Here is a 26,479-nt window from a genome sequence, read left to right as displayed (position 1 = left end):
AGTGTATAAAGTGTATATATAGTGTCTTTTAAACCTCCCTCACTCCCTCTGGTGGCGTTGAGAGGTCTTTAGTGCGCCACTAATGACCTGTGAGTGCCCCACAGTGCAGTAATACTTTGAGGCCAGAATATTTGATAACTTTGCAACAAGGGGCGACTCTATGACTGCCTGGGCTCAGAAAACTAGGTTAAATGGCATTAACTCAGAAGACTGGTGGACATCTAGGGGTGGAGAGGTACTACAGGGGACAGTTCTGCTTTTAAAACCAAGGTCCACATGGGTGATGGATGCAGAATAATATACACAGCATCTCTGTTTTGCAGGCACTACTTAAAGCCCGTCTTCACAAGGGTCTTGGAAGCAATTGAAATAAATGGGTTAGCCTGGTCTTACTAATGTTCAAATTTGTGGTGTGTACCCAACGGTTCAGCTCAGTGCTTCTATTCAGATCTGGATATAAGAGGGCACTTGGCATGGTTTACAAATACGTGCCAGGTGCCCCCTTTTGGCATCTGTGTACAAAACTCAATATTTGTGTTTTACGTTACAAAACACTGAAGTCATAAAATGGTTAAATAGAGACAAAACTTGTGTTCTAAATTTAAGGGCATTGTTGCTTCGGGGATGCAGGGGGGCGCAGTCCCTAGACACTTGGAAAATGTTTCTTCCTTGAAATATAGACCCATTTGCATTGCATGTAATTAAGACTTTTTCGATTTCTTTTACTTTTCATTTTTTCTTCTTAGAGAAACAAAGGGTCCTTGTTAATAGCACTTGTGTCTTGCTGCTGTCCCATCCTTAGCCAGCTTAAAACAATTGCTAACAGTGGGACACGATCCTGAGAATGTGTAATAGCAGAACCATTGTCTCTGTTGTTGGTACATTTTATTTGCTTTCTTCAAGCTGAGCAAGAAAATAACTACCCCTACCAGAGTGCCGGCTTTCTTTGTTCGTACATAAAACAGACATTCAGTGTTGACCTAAAAGTAAGCAAAACCGTCATGTGTCTGCATCTTACCTGTGGCATTTTGAATCTTTATGTATGAATTACTTTGTTTATTGGAGCGATTTTAAAGTGAACCTGTACTCGGCACACATAATGCAAACCAATACGTAGACTGTATATCAGGCAACATAAGGTGTCGGCTATAGCTTCACCATGCAGTTCTGGAAGCCTGAGATAAACTGATACTTCTGGGTATGGACGGCACATGCGATCTTGCCCAGAGTGGCCATTTGCCAGGCCAGAGCAGTGCAAGGGACAGCGACGGGGGAGTTACGTGTGTCTAGTACTATTGCTCCACGTTGGGAAAGATAATGGTTTAGGTGGAATCAATTTGTTTTATAATTGTTTTAGGATAATGAGTATACTATCTTTACCTCTCACAGACTGCATTAGAGAGAGAAGATTGTAATCGGGATGAACCCCATAGGAAGAGCATTACAGAGAAGAACACTCTCAGACAGGTATGTTTTAACTACCTCCTGGTAAGGCAACCTTCATTTTATCACGACCATGTCTTGATTGCAGTGCACCAGTAATAGTGAACATAATACAGTGAAGGGGGATGGTAAGTGAAGTAGATACTGTACTCGGTTCTTCCAGGTGTTTTATATGTTAGTATTGTCACAGGTTTAGGATCTACTCTAGCCCAGTGTGCCTCTCGTGTTGTTTACCTGTTACCATGGGTTGTGACATTCATATAAGATTGGCTTTTGAGTAGTACAGGATGCAAGTTTAACCTTACCCTTCTAGAACACAAAAACCTATACTTCACAAAAGTCATTGACTACTCCATTGTAGCTGAGTGTTACATGGTTACATGTGCATTTTTTTGAATTATGGGTCACAATGAGTGAGTCGCATGCTCCTCCATACTTGGAAGTACTGTCTTTTCTTTTTACAGCTCCCACTGCTAAATGTAGAAGCAAAAGAAAGGTAAGTACTGTGTGTGCTGGGAAGAGGTTTGGGAGGATTAAATTAAACCTCCTGCTGCTTTGTCCTGAATGGTCAAATAATAGGTTTTCTTTCAGCAGCATGTTGTATAAAATGACATTGCAAGCACGGTATACACAAACGTGTTGATTTGAATGTAGCATGCTAGAAAAAAAAAGACAGTAGGGCGATTCACTATAGTATTTGTGACGCTTTTCTGGCGTTACTGCGGTAATAGAAAGTCCTGCACCAAAATTCATTAAAGCAGCGCACCAGTTCTAATATTACTACAGTAACCGGTGACAAATCTAGGTAGTTCTTAAAGTGGACTTTTACCCCCTACAAATCACCTACATTTTCAGCTCTGCATGCTGATATCAAATCATCTTACTTTCATTAGTTGAAGAAACATATTTTTATTTTACTTACAATTATTGTTTTTTCACTCCTTGGACCTCTTGGTCATTAGTGATTGTAATGTGCCCAACGATGCATCCTGGGAATGTTACATCAGCAGTGCATTGCTGGGTAATCTCATCTGTAATCTCACCAGATGTCAAGGAAAGGCATTTTCCTCCCCTGAGATGATGTTCATGGTCACATGTCCTAGTCACACGTGCCAGAGTTCCAGGAAGTTAAGGGAAATGGATTAATCTGCCCTTGGTGAAAATGACCACCATAAGAAGAATGGGGAGGAAAAGAAAAACAAGATATGCAAAGAATAATAAGCTGGCAATTATCTATAAGTATCTGTTTGTAGATTGTCATCACTAAACTTTTCTAAAGGTCTATTTGTTGTCGTTTGAAAGATTTGAGTAAAGTTCCTCTTTAATAACAACATTTTAATATTCTGAAAGAAATTCTGCCATTTCAAGCTGGAAATAAATGAGACCTTTTTCATCTTGGAGTTATTTGTGTTAGGAGTGAAGAAAAGTGCAAAGAGTGTTTGTCCAACCCCTATGTTGCTAGGATGGGGGCGACTGAGCCGTTTGTGTCCTAGCACCCAGTGATGCTGTGTGACAAGGCCACCAGCATCCTAGCAACCAGTGATGCTGTGTCACAAGGCCACCAGCATCCTAGCAACCAGTGATGCTGTGTCACAAGGCCACCAGCATCCTAGCAACCAGTGACACTCTGCTGCACTACGGCATTCGTTGCTAGTGAATCAGTGTCTGAAGGCTTTGCAACTAATTCATGTACATGTTTCTGACGTGTATATAAATCTGTTGCACTCACTGATATTTGTTGTATGATGGCGAGACACGCTTTTAAAGGTCCACTCTTTATGAATTCCATAGAATAAGTCTTCATAAAACAGAAGGCATTTACATACACAGGACAAATCTAAAAAACAATTCCCACTTGCATAAGCATTTTCAGGCTTTTCGGCTTTCATCAGTGCAAGGTTGGAACACACGACTATGAAGTGCCAGGAAAAAACAACTGATTCTCAACATTTCACACTCAGCTTCCTCAGAGCCGCTTTCCGAAACAACCGATCACACATTCCCAGCCTGCTGAAGTTGCTTGTGCATGAGGTTGAGCACCTATCTTCCACACCTATGCACACACAGTGCCTTACTACGTACCCTCGTATGCACATCCTTAACTGCATCCCATTTGATCACAACATTCAAAAACAATTATAAGTTTTGGCAAGTTTGAGAGTAACAAACATGTTTTTTTTTTTTTGTGTGTAAGGTTATAAATTAATTTTAATGGGCTGATCCAGATGGTTCATTTGGAAAATGGATAGTCAGATCTGCTGGAAATTAAACTAAATTTATCTGCATCATACTTCAAAGTGAAGCGTGTGCGAGTGCCTCACATTAAGTTCTGCACATACAGATGGGCTAGCAGGTCACACGCGGGACTAATTGGATTCATTTGGAAAATAAGTGATTGACTTTTTGAATTACTGCTCATTTTAAAAACAAGCTACTTTCAAGTGGTTATTTCTGGGATGGTTTTGTCTTTTACCTTTTAGAATGAGAACTGATTTGTAGTCTGTTGAATTTTTTTTTTTTTATAGGTATGCTTATAAAATAATGATTCTCATAAACACACAACATTCTTTTTTTGGGGAGGATGGGGCAACAATGTGTTATATGCTTAAGCAAAAATCCAGAGAACTTCTCATACATCCTTTATTTAAAGAGGAACAACACCTAAATTGAAACCGTGTGGGGTAAGTTGAGATTATTGTAGTGAGTAAAGTCCAGTAGTTTCTGTGTCCCACGTCACAGCTAATAACATGCCTGGGATCTGTTGGGCTCCATCTTCATGTTCCTGGGTGTCACAGACATATCACCTTTGTGGAGGAATATGGAAAAACAGGCCGATGAATTCTGCTATGGGGATAGGGCTGTTGGGGTTGTGTCAGTTGAGCATGCAGAGGTGCTTCTGGTGAAACATTTCTCCCACCACACATTCTCTAACTGCTGCGCCATGAGACTGTGCTGTGCTAAAAGCAGGTTCTCTGAGCCAGGCATCATCTCGCACAGTCTCAAATATAAGAAGCATTGTTTAGTCTACACCTGGCCACTAATCTGCATGAAATCTTTCAGCGGACTCCCTTTTTGCACACCACCAGGAGGCCATATAGAGTGAGGGGACTATAGCAATGTTCAAAGTACCGGCACTATTCTGGACTTATTCTTGTTCATTTAGTTGTCTGCTTTAAAGTATGATTAGAACAATAATCTGTATACCTAATCTATACCTGTTCTTTGTACTTCTTTTACTGAAATTTGCTGCCCTACTTACAGTTGGGATTCTTTTTAGAGCTGCTACTAAAGTGGAAGTGGACTTCATATGTATTTCCACTTTTGCAGCCAGATTGGGAAATACTTATTTTATATATTGATTTTAAAGTGATACTTAATTCAGGACTTAAACCTTAAAAATGCTTTCAAGCACCCTAATTATTAACACAAATGTAGGTTATTTGTGCATCACTTAGCTGTAGATCCTCAAATCGTCTCTGAATTGGTGACACTGTCCTTCCTTCAGGAGGGTGGTTACTTTTGTACCACGTGGTCCCTGTGTGTTTTGCAAAGTAGTCACAACACCAAGCTCGCTCCCATGATGGACTATAATCTCACGTTTAGTTTACTAATTTGTATTGAGATTGTATTCTATCACGAGAGTGAACTTGGAGCAGTAGTTACTTTACAGCACACACAGGGACCATGGGGAATAAAAGCAGCCTCCCTCCAGAAGGAAAGACAGTGTCAGCATGAATTCAGTGATGATTTGAGGATCTACAGCTGAGTGATACACAAATAACCTACATTTTTGTTAATAAGGTGCTTGAATGCATTTTTAAGGTTTAAGTCCTGATTTACTTTCACTTTAAGACTAAGGTAATCCATAGACATTAGGTAACAGACCTCCAATCTTACCATATTTGTGAGAGCCCCACCATGCATCCCACAATGTTGGGAGATATTTTGGAAAGCCTGCCCCAATTGCTATTGCTCCACCAAGATGGCACTATGAAAAAGAAATGAGCTTTAAAATTAAATAATATTATCTGACTGTATTAATGTTTTAAATAACCTCACAATTTAACTCTTAGTTGGCTACTCGTTACAAACAATGCACTCCCAGTTTGGTTGATATCTTAACAGTTGAAAGTAGAGGTGCACCGAAATGGAATTTTTAAAACCGAAAAATGGGGGTGATGTAGATCACTCCCATTCATTCATAATTGAGGATATAGTTAACATGCCATATCCCCAATTATGTACACACACTCAGCGATCTCTGATCTCTGATCGCTGAGTGTGTGTATCTTGCTTTTCTCTCTGACACGCTGTCACAGCCTCCTGTGACAGCGATGTCTCCGCCCACACACCGCTCTGCCGGACTGTGATAGGCGGCTGAGCGGTGTGGGAGGAGAGATGCCGCAGCTCACAGCGCTCTCGTCCTGACTCCTGCAGCGCTCGGCGGCTGTCACTTTCTTTTCTCCCCGCTGGAACAGCGCCCAGCGGGGAGAAAAGAAACCAGGGATGACCCGATGTATCGGCCGAAACATGGCTCTTTCGGCATTATACCAAAAGTGCAATTTTCGGCCGATATGTTTCGGCGGCCGATATATCGGTGCATCCCTAGTTGAAAGATAGAGTAATTGTTCTGTGCCACTGAGGACTCCCTCTATCACCAATTCTCGATATTTGATCCCAAAAATATGTAATAAAAAGCTTGTAAAAATGTGAAAGTCTCTTAAAATTGTATATTTAGGTACACATTGCAATAATAATGCCACACTTGGGCTCTCACAATACACCGTGCTTTCCACTTTAAAAGCTGCCTAAGAGATTTTCTCACTTGGGATTTATCTTCATGTTCTTTGTCAACTTAAAGAACGTAGCAAAATTGTTGCATTTTAATGAATTTTAAACGGCATAAAAGTTCCAAACTATCCCTAGAATATCGCAGATTTCCATTTTTCTGCTTGCCTATTCAGTAGTCTCTTTTTTTAAATGTATTCCGCCACTCCATGGAATACATGAATCCCAGCTGACCTTTTAGGAAAATGAAAGTTCGGAGTCTCCAGGGGTCCCTGGGCCTTTAAGTGGTAAATGTTTAGGAAAGCCATGAATGCAGGTCTGTAAATTTATTGCTGTGCCATCTGTTTTCCCTGCCTTCTAATAGGACTTATCAGAGGCTTTTGTAAAGCCTTTGTGGTGGTCACTCCCCCAGTGTCTGACCTTCTCCTATCTTTGTGGAAACACTGAATACCATTGGCCATTATGAGCAGGTCAGAGGGCGGCTGTTCATGTTGCCCCCTCATGATTACCCTAATGATTTAAGAAAAGGCAGTGGCAGAGTAGGATGTTTAAACACCCCCTGCTACTATTGAGGAAGAATAATGAAGTCCCATTTGCTGCTGCTCTTCCCTTTAGTGCAAGTGCAGTCACAGCTTTTACTTTCTTTTATGGGCTGTGCAGTTCATTAGGTGTTTTGTGCTACTTTAACTCTCTGTGTTTGTTTGTTCATCATCTATTGTTCTTGGTGAATATAAACACGAAATAAAGACTACAAACATAAGCACAAAGAAAGAAAGCAAAATATAAAAGAGCGACATTCTGGAAGTGTGGATTATATGTTATTACTGGTGATTTACAACTTTTTACAGTAAACTTCTAAAGCTGGATATACACGGCTCACAGGAATCAGCCGAAATTTAAACCATGGGTGGCCCTGCCGACACCACCAAACTCAACACACCTTGATTGAAAACCAAAGGACCCGGGTGGAAAAAAGTCAACTGAACAGGAACTGCAGCCAATCAGTTGTGGGCGCTGGCTGTCAAAATACAAAAGCTGGCAGAGGAGATTCGTCCAGCCATGCTCTTTAGCGTGGACGGGGGAATCAAATGATTTTGAGAGAAATCTTTGTGTATACAATTATCGTTCAATTTTCTTTGTCCCATCATCACACCCTCATTCAATTAAAGCTCAAATACCCCATCATGCACAGACCAATGTAGATTTCGATAATCGTTTGTCAGCAATACTAAGTGGCCAAATTTAATCGATCGACAGAACAGATTTTTGTTTGCGCATGTGCAGTGTTCATGTTGCGATTTTTTTTTTCTCATACGAAAACGCCACTAATCCATCAATTTTCAAACAATTCGAAAAAAGTTTTCTAGCGTGCCCGATAGATTAAATTTGGCCAGTTGTACAGTAATTGTGATCGTTTACTTCCCATCAACTGGCCGATTATCGTACGAAAAATAGACTTTGTTTGGAAATCGAACTATAATCACCAGGTGTATGGGAATGTTAAGGGGGGCAGGATAATCATCTGAAATTAGACTGGAGGGTCTTGTTTAATTCTTGCCAGACTCGGCTGTACGCTACAATGTTTGACTGTTAAAGGAGACATTTAGAAGGCGTAATGGGACAATAGGGATATGGGAAATCATTAACATCTTGTATGTGTTAGAAAATGTTGATATACACAGTCTATAGCAAAAACATGGCTAAAAAAAGGTGGGGTACAATCTTGCTACCAAATGATCAGAAATCTGTCATAATCGACTGTGATTAATTGTTGCCTTTTTCTTATTAGAGCTGTTACACAGTAACCAATACACATGATGATCACCCATAAGTGTGGAATTGCGCCCATTTGATTTGTTACTGTGTAGAAGGAGCCATTGTTACAGACATAACAATTGTCCATAGGCAATTTCTGATGATATTTGGCCATTTTCTCACCCCGCGGTATGACTACCAGCGCATGGACAAGAGATTAAACGGTACCTATGCATTGTACCACTTTCTGCAGGGAGATGCGAGTTTGTATTTGTCTGTCTTCTGGATTTGTCTGTATAATAAACTCTGGATGAAAACGTATAAAGAACCTGGTCCAGTGGACCACCATCTGATCAGCCTCAAGGAAGCAAGTCTGTGCAGATTTTTGCCATTCATGTGCTGCCTGCAGACCTGCAAACTTTGTGCTTTACAGTCAGTGTTTACCATGAACATTCGTGCTGGCTGTAGATACAAGCTAATGTCCCCCAATAGATGTGACACTTGAAGGAAAGATTAATTTCCTATAATCATATAGCGCCATCATATTACTTTACATGTTACAGTGAACCATGTTCAATAGTTCCTCTCCATCAGAGGAGCTCACAATCTACAAATCACCAAGTAAAAGACTTGTGCAGGGATTTGCTATAGATAGATGGCTATCTTGAGAAAAGGTCTTCCTTTTCAGATGGACCTCACAAGAGGGCACTTACCTGCCAAATGCCACTAGCCACCAGGTTTCAAAGGTTGTACTCAGCTGAATGACTCCATATTCGTTGGTGCCATGTCATGATCATTGACCCAGATTTTTTTGTGCAGTTTTTTTTTTAACTTATAAATAACTTTATTGTTTCCATATCTGCTTGGGATTTGGCATTAAGCAAGCATTAAACAGCTCTTTTTAACAAGTGACCTTCCAATACCGAGCCAGTGCTCATTCTAAGCAAAGTAATTAATAAAAGGTAAACACAATTCAAGAGAGGCAAGATTGCGTTCCATGACCTTAAACAACGTGTTTATATTTCTTGAAGAAGATTGTGTTTTTTGCTTTTTTTTTTTCCCCCCCTCTGCTCTTTGCTAATAGGCTCTGTCAGCTTTTTAGATGGGCCTCATTTGTAACCGTATAAATGGCAACCTTTCTGTGCACTTGGCAGTTTGTGTGTCCACTTACCATCCTAACAATGTGGCTTGGTACAATAAAAGCTTTGAGTAGACGGTGAAAGCGGCTTGGCCCCACAACCCCCGACATATATTTCTTCAAGTAGTTAAGATTCTTTAGTTATCATTGCTGCTTGGCTGGAACCCTGGGGTGGCATGTGAAGGCATGAGAGAGGCCAAAAACGTAACAAAGTCACTTTCCCCTTGTTGGCTTTTGCTTTTATTCACAGAAACCTAATGAAAACCATCTGGTTTGGGACAGCCATATTGTATTGCCTTGCTCCTCTATTGTAGTTCTGTTCACCTGCAGTGATAGCACTTTGGTTTGTGTTTTAAAAGCTGTAATTCAAGTCTTCATTGATACTTTGCAGTTAATTTAAAGGGTGCTGGAGCATTGTTGGGTTAAACTGTCAGACAAGGCAAAAAAGCCGTTTTTTTGTGCAAGCGCTAGCAGCTGCCACGTTTTCACCACCTTGTGAACGGCTGGAGTAATGTCATGGATTATTAAATAGAGAATTACTTTGTAGATGGTCTTCCTTAGTATCTTTTACTGCTGACCTTTTGACTTTGGCACTAAAGCTGCGTGTGTTGCCCCCTATTCAAAGCATTTTGCATTATGTAAAACTCACTGAAGGTCCTTGCTTTCGTAGTATAGACAGGAACGCCATCTCATTATTCTCAGATCTTTCTTCTTTTATTTAATTACATATTTATACTTAAAACTTATCATGCAGGATTTAGGTAATTTATTCTCCCTTATTTTTATTAGGCTGTCTAATTATGTTTTTGGAGCTTCAGTCTTATCATTGGAAATGGCATTGTCAATACATCTGTTTACTGGCAAGTGTATTGTGTTGATGGCACTCCCTCTAGTGGCCATCTGCAGTATTAACAACACCGGTTTAGTGCAGCTGTTGAATATGGTATAAATAGTTGCGCTTAGAGTGACACTAAACTCAGTACAATTAACTTCAATTAATTTTTAAGAGTACAATCTTAAAAATTAATTGAAGTCCCCTCAGGCTTCATTCACACGAGAAAAAGACGGCATGTACAGCTCCTGTCCTTCTCTATAGGAGTACGCGGCTGTACGCCGCCCTACACTCACCCGCCCTGCACGTCGGTGCGGGTGTAGGTACTCGTACGCTGACAGGATGGTTCCTGTCTGCGTCCGAGCCGGGACACCCGCACCCGTACGGACGTGCACTTGGGGTGAGCGTTCGGCTGCGTACGGCCGCATACTCCCATAGAGAAGGACAAGCTGCCTACTAATCACACTGCCTGATGGGAGCTGCCCGATACGGTCATGCACGCAGCACGGAGCTGTACATGCCGGCTTTTTCTCGTGTGAATGAATCCTAACTATTAACAAAATGTATCTTATTTGTGTATCGCTCAGCTGTAGATCCTCAAATCATCTCTGAATTGGTGCTGACACTGTACTTCCTTCTGGAGAGTGGCTACTTTTGTTCCCCTTTGTCCTTGTGTGTGTGTGTTGTAAAGTAGATAATAGAAGTCACCAGCACCCGATATGTGCAAGAAGTATAAGCACTTTTTATTGAATTGTCACAGGCGTCATAAAGCCAACATTTCGGGACCACTCAGGGTCCCTTCTTCTGGGCGACATAGCGACCAATCGGTTACTTCAAGCACCAATCTTCCGTGAAGGTCTATATGCTGTATGGAGTGCAGGTGACTTCTTGATATGTATGTGTTGTAAAGTAGCCAACACTCCAAACTTACTCCCACGATGGACTACAAACGCAATACAAATTAGTAAACTAAACATGAGATTGTAGTCTATCATGGGAGTGAGCTTGGAGCGGTGGCCACTTTACAACACACACAAGGGACCATGGGGAACAAAAGTAGCCACACTCCAGAAGGAAGGACAGTGTCAGCACCAATTCAGAGATGATTTGAGGATCTACAGCTGAGTAATACAGAGATGCGATACATTTTTCTTAATCGTTAAGGTACTTGAATTCATTTTTTAAGATTTAATTCCTGGGTTTAGTATCACTTTAAGACAAATGTTAATTTGCATTTAAAATAGATCACTATTGCAGATTTTTAAAGCAGACCAAAATCCTCCTTTATAAGCGAAATTATTTTACAGCACCAAGTTTACCTGTTAATAATCTAACTCGCTAATCTGTCAAATATGTGCCACCAGCAGCCTTTGGGTCATTCCAGTCAGCAGTATCAGATCACAGCCCTGGTGGCCTACAGGAGAATCTTCTTGGAAGGGCAGCAAAAAGATTAGTCTGCGCAAACAGAGAGACTAATCTTTGGTCTTTGACTAGTCTCCTGGAAAGAAAACATGTATCATGAAAATCTGTTTGGCTCTTTTGAAGAAACATTAAAACAGTTGCAGACGGGCACTGGCGTCACAAAGGGGGTGCGGCCCGCACCCAGGTGACACCAAAATGACTGACAGTCATTTTGGTGTCACCCCCTCTAAAAAGTCGTGCACTCGGTCATCGACCCGATAGCCCGACAGTGTCAGGAGAAAGGAGGGGACCCAGCGGCATGCCTTATCCCGCCGGTTGAACGTCCCCTCCTCTCTCTGCCGGCGTCCATTACCAAGGTGGCCGTCGGCAGGCGTCAATCAGATGGCCGCGCTTGCGCATGATGTAATCGCGCACTGACGACACGGCGGGGTGTCACCCGACCTAGAGACCAGGTGACACCCGGCCCGGGACGCCCCTGCAGACGTGTTACATAATATAAAACATCTACTAATATTCACAACTGAAGAAAATACTATTACTAATATACAGGATTTATAGCGCACCAACAGTTTGCGCAGCGCTTTACAAATCACCCTGTCCAGAGATTTTCCAGCTGCAGGACAAATATGCAGGCATCAGCAAACATAGAGTGATTGTCTCTGGGGCAGGTTAACGGACCAGGTAACTCTTTACACGCACAAAGACAGTAGCCATCACCATGTGCATACACCGCATCTGCGGTTGCAATTCTGACCTTTGAAAAATGTCTCATTTGCTGCCACACCCAGACAGGCGAGTGTACACTTTGAAAGCTTCTTTAGAGAGGCAAAGTTCTTTTATATCTAGTTCATTCAGAGATTCAGCTTGAACATTTTCAGATATCATTTTAATAAAAAGAAAAACTGTGCAGGAAATCCTTACAGAAAAGATATTCCAAAACAGACTTTTAGCAACAGTAAGTTAAAAAGGTTTTAAAAGTGAAGTCTGCTTGGTCTTTTGTTCAGTGCAGAGTTTAGGTCACTTGCAGAGTTAAGTACAGGCTGATCTGGTGGAGTCGCTGGACCTCAGAACCGTGACTTTCAGTATTCTTTTGTAGATCCAATCTCAAACAAGAGCATAGAGCTGCTAATGCTGCAGGACCCTTGTGAGGGTGTCAAAGAGCTAACTTCCACTTAATCAAAAGGTCCGAGGGGTGTGCTGAAGGTGTGCTGGAGTATTTTATTGTGTTCAATACAAACACCCTTGCCTTAATGCCAACTATCCTGGATACATCTATCAGGTTTATTCACAAAAGGGTGAAGAGTTTTGGAGAAAGCAGGAAAAGTGAACAATCTAGGACAACATAGATGAACTGGAAAGTGAGCTGAATTGGAGAATTACTCAAATTGGCTATGTTGTCATAGATTGTTCACTTCTCCTGCATTCTCCAAACTCTTCACCCTTTTGTGAATAACCCCCTATATTTCCAAATGACAAGGTTTCATAATCTGTAAACCAGCCTATTATTTAGCAGAAGGAATTATGATTTGTTAAAAAACAAAGATAGATCTGGTGTATGTTTTTCTTAGGGGGGTCCAATGTGTCTTACTAGCTTTCTGGACCTAGTAATATAGACGTGTTTGGTGTTTAATGGATTGGTGGTAACTTATAGATTAGTGTAAATACTTTTTATGAAGGTAACTCCATTACAGTAGGAGGTATGGCATATTAATCAGTTGAGTTGGGAGTTTTACATTTATAAAAGTTCAGTTTTAGGTCAAAACCCCCATGCTTGCACATGTTTACTATTGAGTTGCATACCAGACTACTATTTACATTAGAGACATTGACAAATGGGCGCATCAGAAGTCTTTTGCAGACCCTGCTAATAGAGGTTTTTGATGCCCTGCATTCTTTCTAATAACTTACAGGACTATTGTTTGTTAAATGTGTCATCGTTCATAAAGGCCAAGCACAGATTTGAGATTTATATCTGACCATTTTCATTACTGACTTGTGAATTCTGGGGCAAACGAGGGTGGTGCAGTGTTCACTATTACTCACCCATTTTGTCTCCACTGGGGTTGGCAGACCTCACTAACGACGCAATCAAACATTTCCTGCTATTTTAGAAGCATTTCAGAAGGAGGCCAACAACAGAAACTCCAAGTCACCCATGACATGTTTCCTTTAAGGATCATAGTGTATGGATTTGTGCCCTAATTGGCGGTTCTGTCCTGTATAGATCTTCACTTTTTGGGTAGATGAAAGTGATTAGGCTTGTTCATGGGGACATGGCCCAAAATGTACATATAACAAGTGATGCTTGCTGTGATCAGACAGCCATGGTCACAATGAAGGTGTCGGGAGGAAAACCATTAAGCCAGCATCAATGTTATTTAATAATGATCACCTACAGACAAGTGTTTCAAAAATACCGCTTTTTCCTAACATCCATATCCATCTGGATCCATATCCACCACTATACTGTGTGCAAGAAAACCCAAAGCACCTTTTCTTGGTTTAAGTACGTAAAGCTGCAGGGGATTACAGAAGTCTGAGATGATGTACACTGAGCAAACTTTCCTGGATAGCAGTGATAGTTCAATGTATTTTGTTCTCTGTAATGATTCTGTAAATCTTATCTACATACTGTATCAAACATGATGCAAATATTTCTCACACAATCTTGTGACAATCTGAGTATGAATGAAAACAATTGCATATCCAGGAAAGTGCGAAAGTTTTATTTATTTATTTTTGTGGTCCATTTGGGAAGATCGTCCTTAAATTTCCAGTCTCAAGACAGAACAGGTGGTGAGTGTTGCTGTCTCTAAAAGAATGGAAATCCTGTTAGACTGTTGTCATTGGAACAGTGTCCTCATTGGCAGAGTTTCCCTCCTTTCCCGTTAATGAGGCTAATCAAATGATGGATTTCCTCTCCTTTTCAGTCCCAAAGTCAGCTGGCCCTGACACAGACAGCAATAGAAAACCGTGTGTAGTTGTTTGACTAGTTGAAGAGTGTCAAACCAACATTTCGATAGTGCAAAGTCTTCTATAATTTCCACAAGTGACAACAGCAAAGCAAAAGGCAGCCAATGGGTTTTGGGGGGTCAAAATCAAAAACCTCCTTTTTATCAGGGCTTGAACACTGTATCAAATGTCTATTGGACTCAGAACGAAGGTTCCTGGGAATGTGTATTTATGGTAGGGGATGAGTTTGTGTTCGATCGTATCAGTGGCAGAACAATAAGCTTAGCAATAAGAACCTGACAGAGGTTTTTACCCTTCTCTAATGTATTCAAATTTTTTTTTTTAAATGGCTTTAGATACACGTTAAGGAAGCACTGTTCCTAAATTCTTTCATTCATCCTAAAGTCTAGGCCAAGATCACATTGCTATCAGTAGCATTGTGTGTGTCTCACATCATAATGGACTGCCCAAAGAATGTTTTAAAAAGTTGCACTTTGGTAGGTTTGCATTAAGAAAAGTTTAGATAAGATTACCGTAAGACAACTTTTTCATATGTATATTGCAAATAATAAAACTACTATATTTTCCCTTTTATTGGGGACATTATTCTTGTAGTCATGTCATTATATTTGTACTTTTACTGGTTATACAGTAATTGTCACAATAGTACGTCTGTGCAACATTGTTCTGTGCTTTGGCCAGGGCAGCGTGTTTATCTACTAGTCTTCCCACTAATAAATGATTTGAACATAAGTGATCAATTGCTTTTAGTGTGTTATATGTTTCTCTTGACAACTAAACCCTCTATTGATTAGCCATTACCGTGTTAGATAATCTTGTGTCATTGAACATATTGTAAAAGAAGAAAAATAAAATAAAAGGTAGCAATGTTTTTACCCCAGCAGCACTGCGAAAATTGAGAACGCAGTCAGAATTATAGGCAGCTTGGCCCGAGTCATTACAAGAAATCGGTATTTGTGTTTGTTAGCATACCTGGTCTTCTGAAACACGGCAGACAGAAGCCATCTTTTGCCAAGTGATGGCTGACAGGTTGCTGTAACCGTAATGAGTTTCTGTATTTCTATGAAGAATTCTACTATTAACACTTTAGTTGTTCTCAATGCATTAAGACATTGAATTGCAGCCAATTGTCTTAAGAATTTGGAGTCCTTACAGTGATCTCTGATTGAATAACTTTTTTTAATTAAAGTTTTCAAGTACAGATACATTACAATCGGAGGAAACACTGAACGTGGCAGGGTATTTCAAACCTAAATAACACATGTCCTAATGGATTATATTTATCACACAAGTGCATAAGTGTGAAAAACCTGCGGTCTAAATACCCATACTAGAAGATGGTGCAATCCTTCTACAGCCCTGATGCTCAGCCTGGAGCCTGGGTCCACATGCAGGCTTTTGGTACTTGTACAGCCTGCTTGGATCCTAGCAGCCTGTAGTGGTAGTAGGGTAATAGTGGCAAACTGGAGACGTGTTACATGAAGCTATAGAGATTCCTGCAGCATGTCTAATTTCCTGCCAAACCTTTAGTATGTCTACAGTCTTTACCATTTTCTATAGTGTATATGCAGTCTTTGACAGTCCTCTCTAAAATTACTTTCTCTGAACATTAGGTGCGGCCCTTTGTTGATGTCAGTGTCTGCAAATGAGGCTCCTTATGCTTCATAAGTGCCATTTCTCTACAGAATTGTGTAAATGTTAAAGTGTGTATTTATTACCCCCAGCAGGCACTCCTGATGGAGCTCTGTCAGCACCAAAATGTTTACTTGCCAGTAATCCACTGTTCTCGTGAGATGAAGCTGATTCTGGTAGTTTCTTTAGTGCACATGCATATTCATGTTGTTGACCAGAATTATATTCATACTGGAGCTTACTAGTCCTTGTGTTACTGCATTGTTTTTTTTCTTCTTTTTTTTCAGAATTTTTTTCCTTTATTTTCACCTGATGATTCTGCCAGTAACTTACTTCCTGTCCTAGAATGACAACTCTTCCTCACCTTTCTGTATCAGGACAATAGAAAAAGATAGTTCTATAAAACCCAACTCCTATTCTCCATAACATAAAGGGACAGGATTCTGTGGTCTTCAGCGACAGCTGAGAACAATGTAATTGACAACAGGCAGTGAGCACAGGAAGTTTTAGCTCACAAATGTCTGGCAAGATTAACAGGTACAGTCATGGGAAATGTGTTTTTTAACACAAATTAGATAGGCATACATTAGGTGTTCGTTCAAACAGTGCCTACTGATAAAGGAGATGTACTTCAATAAACAATAAAAATATGTATTTCAAAAACTTCACAAAAATACCAAGAGGTGTAATGGGAAAAAAAAGTACACCCTTGACCTCAGAAGCGTGGAATGCCTTTTTAGCAGAAATTACTTCTTGTACGTGTTTTGCTGCACCGACACTTTGTAACATTTTTGATCATGCCTCTATGCAAAATTCCTACAGTTGCAAAATGTTTGTGGCTCATTTCAAATCTTCCCACAGCATATCAATGGGTGTTAAATGAGGGCTTTGACCAAGCCAGTCCATACTCCTTTTTTTTTTTTTTCCTTTTTGAGATAATTCTTGGCAGATTAGCTAGTATGCTTTGGATCATTATTGTGTTCATTTTGGGTTCACCTTTCAAACATATGGGCTCAACTTTTCATCAAGCATACTTTGATATGATGCAGAATTCCTAGTTAACTCAATGACTGCAAGCTGCCCAGAACCTAAAGCAGCAAAGCCATCCAAACTAAAACATTTCCACCATGTATATTTCAATACTTCACAGCTAGTATAAGGGTCTTCTCCTAAAATGCTGTATTCGACTTGTGCCAAACTTGTCTTCTGTTACTGTGGACACACAACCCTTATCTTTGATGCATCAGTCTGCAGCTCATTGTTCCAGAAGACTTGGTCTTTGTCTATATGCTCAATGGCAAACTGTAGTCTTGTAGTGTTCTTTTTTTGACAGCAAATGCTTTTTCCTGCCACACCCTCAATGCAGGTTAAATTGGAGCAGATTTCTTCTAATTGTAGATGCCAACATCTTGCCACCAACTGTTGCAAGAGTTCGCAGATCCTGCGATGAAATGTTTTTTGAGACTTGTTTTAGACTATCATCTATTGGGCTAAATTTGCTGGGTCCACCAGTCCTGGACAAATTAGCAGATGTTAGAAAGCTAAGCTACTTAGATTATTTACCTTGCAGTTGAATGATTGAATTCAAATAATTTGGGAAGAGATTTAAAATGATTGCCAGACTCTTAGGCATCTACCGTCTTCTTTCTGACTGTTTTAAAGAGCTCTTTTGATCTTGGCATGATGACACCACACACGTCAACTGCAAAGGAAATATCAGATCATATTATATGATCAATGAGGTTAATGGGTATGTGATACGATATTTGAAGTTTAATAAGACAGCATCCACCTGAATACTCTGTGAGGATGTTCTAATCATTGCCACCTGATCTGGAACACCTGAATCTAGTTTTGTGGATTTAAAATGGAGGTAAATAAAGGAGTTTACTTACTTTTTTAAGTGCTAAATCTGCACTTTTGCTCATTTAGATTATGAAAATGAATAAACCTAGGAATGCACCGATACCGGTTTTTCAGTATAGAATTCGAGTACCATTATTTATCCTTCGGTACTCGCCGATACTAAGTACCGATATTGGTACTTCTGCTGGAATGGAGCCAGCTTCCTGGGCAATCAGGAAGCCAACTTGATTGTCCAGAAAGCCCGCTCAATGATGCTGATTGGCCGTGAAACCGGTTTTCTAGCCAGTCAGCTTGGAGGTGGCTTTCTGGCCATCCAGGAAGCTGGGACGCGGGCCATTACTGATTGGGGAGAAGCCGGCTTCATGCTGTTTGGCTGGCTCGATGCTGATTGGCCAGGAAACCAGCTTCCCAGCCAGTCAGCATGTAGTCTGTTTCCCGGCCAATCAGGAAGCCAGGGGCCAGGTCATTACCCGCTGCCAGGCTTCCTTATTGGGTGAGAAGCTGGCTCAATGCTGTTTGGCCGGCTCGTATCAGGGATAAGTATCGGAGCATTTGGGCCAGTACGAGTAGGTTAGTGAGTGTCTTCAAAGTCAAGAACTAATGTGAGTAATTTATGTACAGAGATTGTTGGTGCCATCTAAATGAATAACATTTATATCCACTAATTTACTCATCGAATGGGAAAGGCATCGTTCATCTGCCAGTTGTCTGTGGATAGGTTATAAAATATCCAAGGAATCTTGGCTGTGTAAAAGCAGTAAGGCCCCTAAGTTAAAGAAACTTGGCCCCATGTGACTTACTTCCCTGGACAAATATTCATGCAAGTCTTTGACACTTCCAGAGCAGGCCTTTGATGAGAAGAATTTAACCTTCAGTAGTAACCAAATAGCAACTCACGGTAGTTTTACGTAATATGTGACTTTGCTTTTACTTTCAGGGCTAAAGCTATATATCAGACCCCTGATGCCCTGACTATGCTCTGTATAATTATAACAGGGATTTTCATTGTGGCAGTCAGGAGTCAAATGCTCATGGGACACAGGCCAGCATTCCACAACATACTACCTCAATGCTAAAAATAACTTACGGTTGTGTTGCACTCATACATGCTGTTGGCAAGCAAACTGACATATTTAATTTTAACAATTATGGGCGGACATTAGATAAAGAGAGAGCAAGGTTTCACACCCCAGTAAAATAGTAACCAAGATCATATGATCATTAAACCATTATCAGGTATGCAAAACCTGGGAATGGGGGGGCTTTTAAGAAACAATATTGCTCTCACAATGAACTTTGTATATTATAAAATGTATTTATTGCAGTAGGTTAAAAGCAAAATTGTATTATTGTAAACCCAGACTTAATACAATGATATTGTGCATGGTCCAAATAGTAGTACAAAATGTTGCAGTAGCCTAATTAATCACAGGAAAGTCGAACAGATGATATTATTCTTTATTCAATATTTAAATACATATTTAAGCATTGTAGTCAGAAAATGGTCAGTCTAGAGCTTAGTTTGCCTTTTTTATTATGAAAGTTTTAGAATTAAAATTATTCTAAGACAACAAAAGAACTCCTTTTGCCTTCAGGTGTTTTGGTTTGTCTTCAGATTGATCCCTATGTTCCTTTGGAGCTTCTGGAATCCAATTCCCAGGCTGTACATAGAACCACAACTACTGCCCGAGTTGAAAAAATGCCCTACCATTGTCATTTATCTTGCTAAATAGAAGAATTCCATTGGCCAGTATAGGCTCTGGCATTCAACAGTGTAAAAGCTATGGCTTGGGTAAGGGAAGGGACTTAGAGAGACCCTGTCACCAGAACATTAATTTCAACAAAAATCGTTCCATAAGATATGTGCATGTAACATATTTTACGCTTCTTATTAGTACCTGTGAAAGCCTCCATTGTGCAGACATCCAAAAGCCCTGAGACTGCTGCTGGGTGGTGCTATTTTGGATGTGATGTCAGCAGGCCCAGATGTCACTCTAGTGACACTGTTTAGTATTCCCATTTGCTTCAAAAAAGGCTGTAGTTAAGGGAGGTGAGCGGTGAAGGAGCAAGGCCAACACAGACAGTAATCCAAAAATCCCAGATAAGTCAAGAGCAATGGTGTGGAAGGGGATTGTACCCTGTTTCCCCGAAAATAGGACCTACCCCGATAATAAGACCTAGTACTTTTTTTGGGAATTGCTAAAATATAGCACCTACCCCAAAAATAAGACCTAGTTGTGTCATAAGGGGGAACTTGAAGAGAATCAGCAGTGCAAACAAAGCCAGCGCTAGAGGAAGCGAGGCGGCAGCGGAGGGAGCAGAGCCGCATAAGCCGATGCTTCCTCTATAGCGCCGTCTCCCCTGTCTCCCCTCCCCAGGTACGGCACCCCTGATTGCCCTGATTACCCTATTCTTAACTTTGCCATTTTTGATTATTTAATTTGGATTTGCATTAACTTTGGATTGTTGTACATTGAAAAAAAATAAGACCTACCCCGAAAATAAGACCTAGTGTGTTTTTTTGAGCTGAAAAAAATATAAGACAGTGTCTTATTTTCGGGGAAACACGGTACTAGCGAATTGACTCTGAACGTGCTAGCAAAAATCTTCCTTCTTCAGTAAGAGGCACAACACAAGTGAATACAAAATTTAAATGTTTACCTGAAGCTTCTTTCCTTTTCCATAGACAAATACTTGTTTTTTTCCCTTTCAATTTTTGTTGTTGTTGAGATGGTCTCTTAAATTTTCATTTGGGGAAAAATTGAGGTTCCATGTGGAGCCAAAGGATATAGTTTGAGGTCTTCCATAGGGGCACAAGAATTGGTTTAAAGACTAACACAGGAATGTGCTTTCACCAGTCTGTCTCTAAGGTGTCTCTATGTCAGCACCACTGTTACCTTAGAAACGTTTAAGGCTAGGTCAAGTTCACTTTAAAGAAAACCTGTAGTCAGAAAATAAGTAGGAGGTCATTGCTCAACTCTTGAAAATGCTACATTGCTGGCTATTCTTATCCAAAGGTTTCACTGACCTGAAACCAGTAAGCAGATCAGGAGTTTTTACTCTCCTATGAATCTACCTGTTGCTTTCTTGTTCCAGATGAGTGACTTAGAAATCATTCAGGCCAGAGGCAGACAAGCACCTAGCACTTTCAAAATGAGGTCAGAAATGGCAACCTCTAAATTTCTCCTCTTTAAAGTGACACTAAATTCGGTAGTTAAATCCTAAAAATGCATTTCAGTACCTTTTAACTATTAACAATGGTGTAGCTTAATTCTGTATCACTCGGCTGTAGATCCTCAAATCCTCTCCAAATTGGTGCTGACACTGTCCTTCCTTCTAGAGGGTGGCTACTTTTATTCCCGTGGTCCCTGTGTGTGTTGTAGAGTAGCCACCGCTTCAAACTCGCTCCTGTAATTGACTACAAACTTAATGCAAATTCTTAAACTAAACATGAGATTATAGTCTATCACAGGAGCAAGCTTGGAGCGGTGGCTACTTTACAATACACACAGGGATCATGGAGAACAAGAGTAGCCACCCTCCAGAAGGAAAGACAGTGTCAGCACTAATGCAGAGATGATTTGAGGATCTACAGCCGAGTGATGCACAAATAAGGTATTGTTGTTAATTAAGGCACTTGAATGCATTTTATAAGATTTAACTCCGAAGTTTAGTGTCACTTTAAAACTCTACTTTTCATGGTATGTAGGTAAGGCTGTCTATGTAATTGCCACCTCTTGTCATGCCTAATTCATGCAATGGCTAGTCTGGTAGCATTGCCATTGTAACAGATAAGCAGTATGGAGTTTCAAAGTGTGAAATGTCTACTGCCCTTACCCTACTCCTTTACAGCATGATGCCTAATATTTACTGGTGCTATTATGTGACAGTTATAAGAATTGTCCCTCTAATTCTTTCAGACACCCATTGGAATAGTTTAATTACCATAGAGATACCACAGTCATCTATGACTCCATTTTTTTGGGATTGCCTGTTGACCTGTTCCAAAAGCAACTGCATCAATAGAAGCCAACGTTTTTCGTACTGCTTTGCTGTATGTTAAAGAATGCCTGTCATTAGAAAAATAAATTAATGGTTTTTGGCCTTCTTCTCACAATGCTATTTCTTTGATTGGCTGCTGATCCTATGCTTTCTCTGCATTCTGATTCACTGACCTATGCAAATTAGGCGTTCTAGCTTCAATGACCGATTACTTGTTCCAGGTCAGCTACACATAATGCACGAAAGTATGACTATAGTGTGTTTCAGTGAGCACACACTTTAAAATGTATCTAAAGCCTAAACACAACAGGAAGTGATCGGACATCTGCATACGTCTGAGGGAAAAATACCCACTTAGAGCGTTTTGACGTGTATAGGTGTACCCGTTGGAAGCTTTCCCCTCTACTCTTCCGGTGACAGCTGTAAAGTTATCAATTCACCAGTTCTTTCTCTCCTGGTAACTGTGGTCACTATGACAAAAAGAGAATGACTCACCCGAGCAAGAACACGGACAGCAATAGAAATCTAACAGAGGTTCTAACCCTAACTTGCTCTATCCAAAATCAAAAGTAGGTTATGGTTTGAAGTGGTCCACAAATCCAAAAATTACAATTTGCTATCTTACAGGAAACATATAGAAAAGTTAGGTTGCTGGAACAGTACCCTGAAAAATGTACCCTTTTTCAGTGGCCCCCTCCTTCCACATTATTATTGAAACAATTCAATACATTGTGAATGAGTTAAGAAAAAGTGGACATGTATGTAAAAATCACATCAGGTTTTCCAAAGCAAAAAAATAAGTGTAGGCCTGTTGTGTGTCTTTCCTGATTTTATCCAGTGAACATCACCAAGTACCTTGCCTAAGGCAACACCGATGAGAATACAAATCCCATCTAGAGCATCTCCTGAACATTTTGTTATTTTCAATTTGATTGGTTGCTGTGGACAAAATCTTAAAGTTTCTTTAATGAAGACCTTTCTGCAGATTCCAGTCTACTCTCAGCAGTTTGAAACTGAAAGTAGAGGGACAGACTGAGCTTCCTTTTATTCACATACAATGCTTCTATGTATTTAACCCTTTGTTAGGATAGTGTTCAAATCTAGTTAACAACATGTAATGAGATCTGCCAGCACACTACAGACAGGGTTAACATAACATTATATAGGAGAAGCTAGGAAGGATCTTAAAACAAGTGAAAAGTACATTAAAATGTAAGCAGCACTTCTGCAGTGATAATGGTAAAATATTACAAATATAGAGTAGATGTTGTTCCAATTTGGCTGCAAATCGGAAATACACTTTACCTTTACAGTGCTGTAATTTTCATGTAACAGGTTCAATGTGCAACACACAACCTAAAATTTCAATACATGGTTGATAACACCATATGTTCTCCTTTCAGACATACAACAGCTGTGCCAGATTATGCTTGAACCACGAAAACTTGTGCTTATCCGGTTCTGCAATGAAGACGGAAAGTTGTGTGGTTAAAGTAAGTGAGACCTTAATCATATATGTGTTGAGTAGTGTTGTTTAGAGGCCGTGCAAGCTCTGTGCACAGTTGCAGAATTTCAATGTTCAATCCCCTGTAGATGCTGTGTACTCAAATCAGATCATGTTTAAGGCAATCTTTTCTTTTTTTATTTGAAAGGGGACCCTGCTTCATGTTCCTTTTAGATCCACTTTAAAATTCCCATTTCATCAGATCATTAATTTCCACAACAATCTTCCTATTAGATTATATGTGCATCTAACATATTTCATGCATGTGATTTACCTGTAAAAGCTTCCCTTCTGTAGACATCCAAAAGCCCTGAGGCTGCTGCTGGGTGCCGTCGTCTTGAATGTGATATCAGCAGACCCAAAGCAGCACTGAACACCTTTAATGCTGTTATTCTACTTTGGGAGATGTGCAGAATGCTTATGAAATTACTTTAGACCTGCTTTAAAGAGCCCCTGTTCACCGACCATTAGTTTCCTATATTCCAATGATATTACATGTGTATTATAGAAATGTTATTTACCTGTAAAAACCCCCCTTATGTCGATATCAAAAAGCTCTGAGACTGCTGATGGTTGCTGCCATCTTGAGTGTGATGTCAGCTACCCCAGAGCAACACTGAACGCCTTTCGTGCTGCTATTTCACTTCTGGCAATGTGCGGAATGCTTTTGAAATGACTTTAGAACTTCTATAGAGCCCTGTTGCCAGATCATTCATTTCCCATATTCACATGAGATTATATGTGCATTGGATGTGTTATGGGATTGTTATTTACCTGTAAAAGCCTCCCTTGGGTAGGTATTGAAAAGCCCTGAGACTGCGGCTGGGTCCTGCCATCTTGTGTTTGATGTCAGCACTACCAGCAGACTCAGAGCCATCACTCTAGTATTCCCCTTAGCTCCTTCCCTGGCAGTTACATAAAAGTTTATGGTTAAAGTGACAATGAACTCAGGAGTTAAACCTTAGAAACGCATTTAAGTACCTTAACTATTAACAAAAATGTATCCTATTTGTGTATCACTCGGCTATAGATCCTAAAAGCATCTCTAAATTCATGCTGACTCTGACACCCTTCTGGAGGGTGGCTACTTTTGTTCGCCATGGTCTCTGTGTGTGTTGTAAAATAGCCACCGCTCCAAGCTCACTCCTGTGATGGACTGCAATCATCAAATTAGTTTACGAATTTGTATTAAGATTGTAGTCCATCATGGGAGTGAGCTTGGAGCAGTGACTACTTTACAACACACATAGGGACAATGGGGAACAAAAGTAGCCACCCTCCAGGAGGAAGGACAGTGTCTGCATAAATAATGTTTGAGCAGTTTCATTCCTTGTTACGGGAGTCCAAACTTCTTAGTGACCTAGAGCCACTTACTGGGTAGCTCTAACTAAAGGTCAGTTGCCTTCAGTTGAGGTCACAGGACTCATTCCATGGCACTGGTCACATGACTTGCACCTGGGGATATTGCTGCATCCTGACTTCTTTAAGAAAGGTAAGATTTATTGCAGTTTTGCTTATTTATAGTGGATCAGGACTATTAAAAATTTCATTTTTTTTAGTGTAATGCCATGTTAAACTGGTATTCAGTCCGTCATTTCCCCAGGAATCTGGTGACATCATTGTGTCAGGAGATAGTTTATTCCTCAAGCCAAAATTATGTCACCCGCCGCTTGTGAAGCCTTTGAAAGAAAAGTCAGACAGAATATAGACCTGTGTTGCTTGTGTGATTGACGAGCTCACAGTTACTGATGTCCTTCTAATTTTAATTCGCTACTATTTAATATGATGTATTTTATTTACTATCCTTTTTTGTGTGGAAGGTATAGCAACCTGCTATATATAAATAAACTAAAATACAATTTGTTCTGAATTCCACTTTTTATTTAGTGAATTTTAATAGTGCAATTGTTTTATATTTGAGATTTATAACTACCAAACAGAACATATTTTAGTTGAGGTTATGCAGGACCTCTGGTTATGGAACGAGGAGCACATGCTGTTTAAAGTGGATCTTTACACTCAAAAATCAAATTCTGCCAATGCATCCCTCTATGTATGATGATTAATAATAACATAGACATGTAAGGTGTAAAGTGCTGTGATTTTGGTATACTTACACTTGCAGAGCATTCACTTCCTGCTTTGAAAAGGCAAATTACTTCAGTTTGCCAAAGCAATGCACACTGGGATTGCCTTGTCATCAGCAGAGCATTGCTGGACAATCTCATCTGTAATCTCATGAGATCTCAGGGAAAGGCATTTTCCCCTGAGATGATGTGCATGGTCACATGTCCTAGAAATCCAGGAAGTAAATGGAGAGCTAGTGATCTGCCCTTAGTATACATAGCCACTGTTAGAAGACTGGGAAAGAAAAGAGAAATAAGGTATGCAAAGAATACAAAGCCTGGGAAGCCTGGGAATAAGCCTGCTATATCCTCTAGATAGGCAGAGCCAGCGGTCACTCACGCAGCTGGGCGGATCCAGACATAATTGTCGGGATCCGCTTCAGCTGCGGCGTCTCAGTATACCTCGAGCTGTAGCTCGCGGTATACTGCGGTGTCTCGGTATACTGAGCTTAGGGTCACGAGAGGACACTAGTTTGTGTCCTCCCGTTACCCTAAGGAGAACTATGGGGAAAAACCCTAACCCCATAATTCTCCTTTAATAGATCTTGGCACAGTACTTCAGCCTCATTTACAATGGGCGATTTGGAATACCAGCAGCAGGAACCTAGGGATTTTCTGCAGCAGGAATCCCAGATCTCCCGCTTGGATGCGGCTGCTATATCCGTTCAAGTTAATGATGGGGTGACAGCGGCTGCATCTGTAAGCGGCAGTCTGCATGTAATCATATATTGTAAGCTCACATTGGCGGGGCCCTCCTTACCATCTTGTCTTGATCTGTATTGTAACTGCAATGTCTTCCTTATATTGTAAAGCGCTGCGCAAACTGTTGGCCATATATACACTCATGGCCACTTTTTTAGGTAAACCTTGCTAGTTGGACCCCTTTTTTCTCCAGAACTGCCCTAATTCTTCAAGGCATAGATTCAACAAGGTGCTGTTTTAGAGTTTGGTTCACATTGACATGATAGTATCACGCAGTTGCTGCAGATTTGTCGGCT

At 40.4% G+C, this 26,479-nt stretch overlaps 1 protein-coding gene across 1 annotated transcript in view; it reads left to right on the top strand.

Moving 5' to 3' along the window:
• LOC108798513 (beta-TrCP-like) overlaps window positions 1-26,479 on the top strand; it is a 161,865-nt gene that overhangs the window by 56,897 nt on the left and 78,489 nt on the right. Inside the window, exons 2-3 of the mRNA XM_018570274.1 lie at window positions 1,390-1,467; window positions 23,255-23,344. Of these exons, the coding sequence (XP_018425776.1) occupies window positions 1,390-1,467; window positions 23,255-23,344 (168 nt within the window). The remainder of the gene's footprint in view (window positions 1-1,389; window positions 1,468-23,254; window positions 23,345-26,479) is intronic.

Source organism: Nanorana parkeri, unplaced genomic scaffold (assembly GCF_000935625.1).
Source record: "Nanorana parkeri isolate BGI_ZX_2015 unplaced genomic scaffold, ASM93562v1 scaffold1493, whole genome shotgun sequence".
In the NCBI taxonomy this organism is placed as follows: domain Eukaryota; kingdom Metazoa; phylum Chordata; class Amphibia; order Anura; family Dicroglossidae; genus Nanorana; species Nanorana parkeri.
The sequence above is the reverse complement of the archived record's forward strand: the minus strand, read 5'-3'. Positions and strand labels throughout refer to the sequence as shown.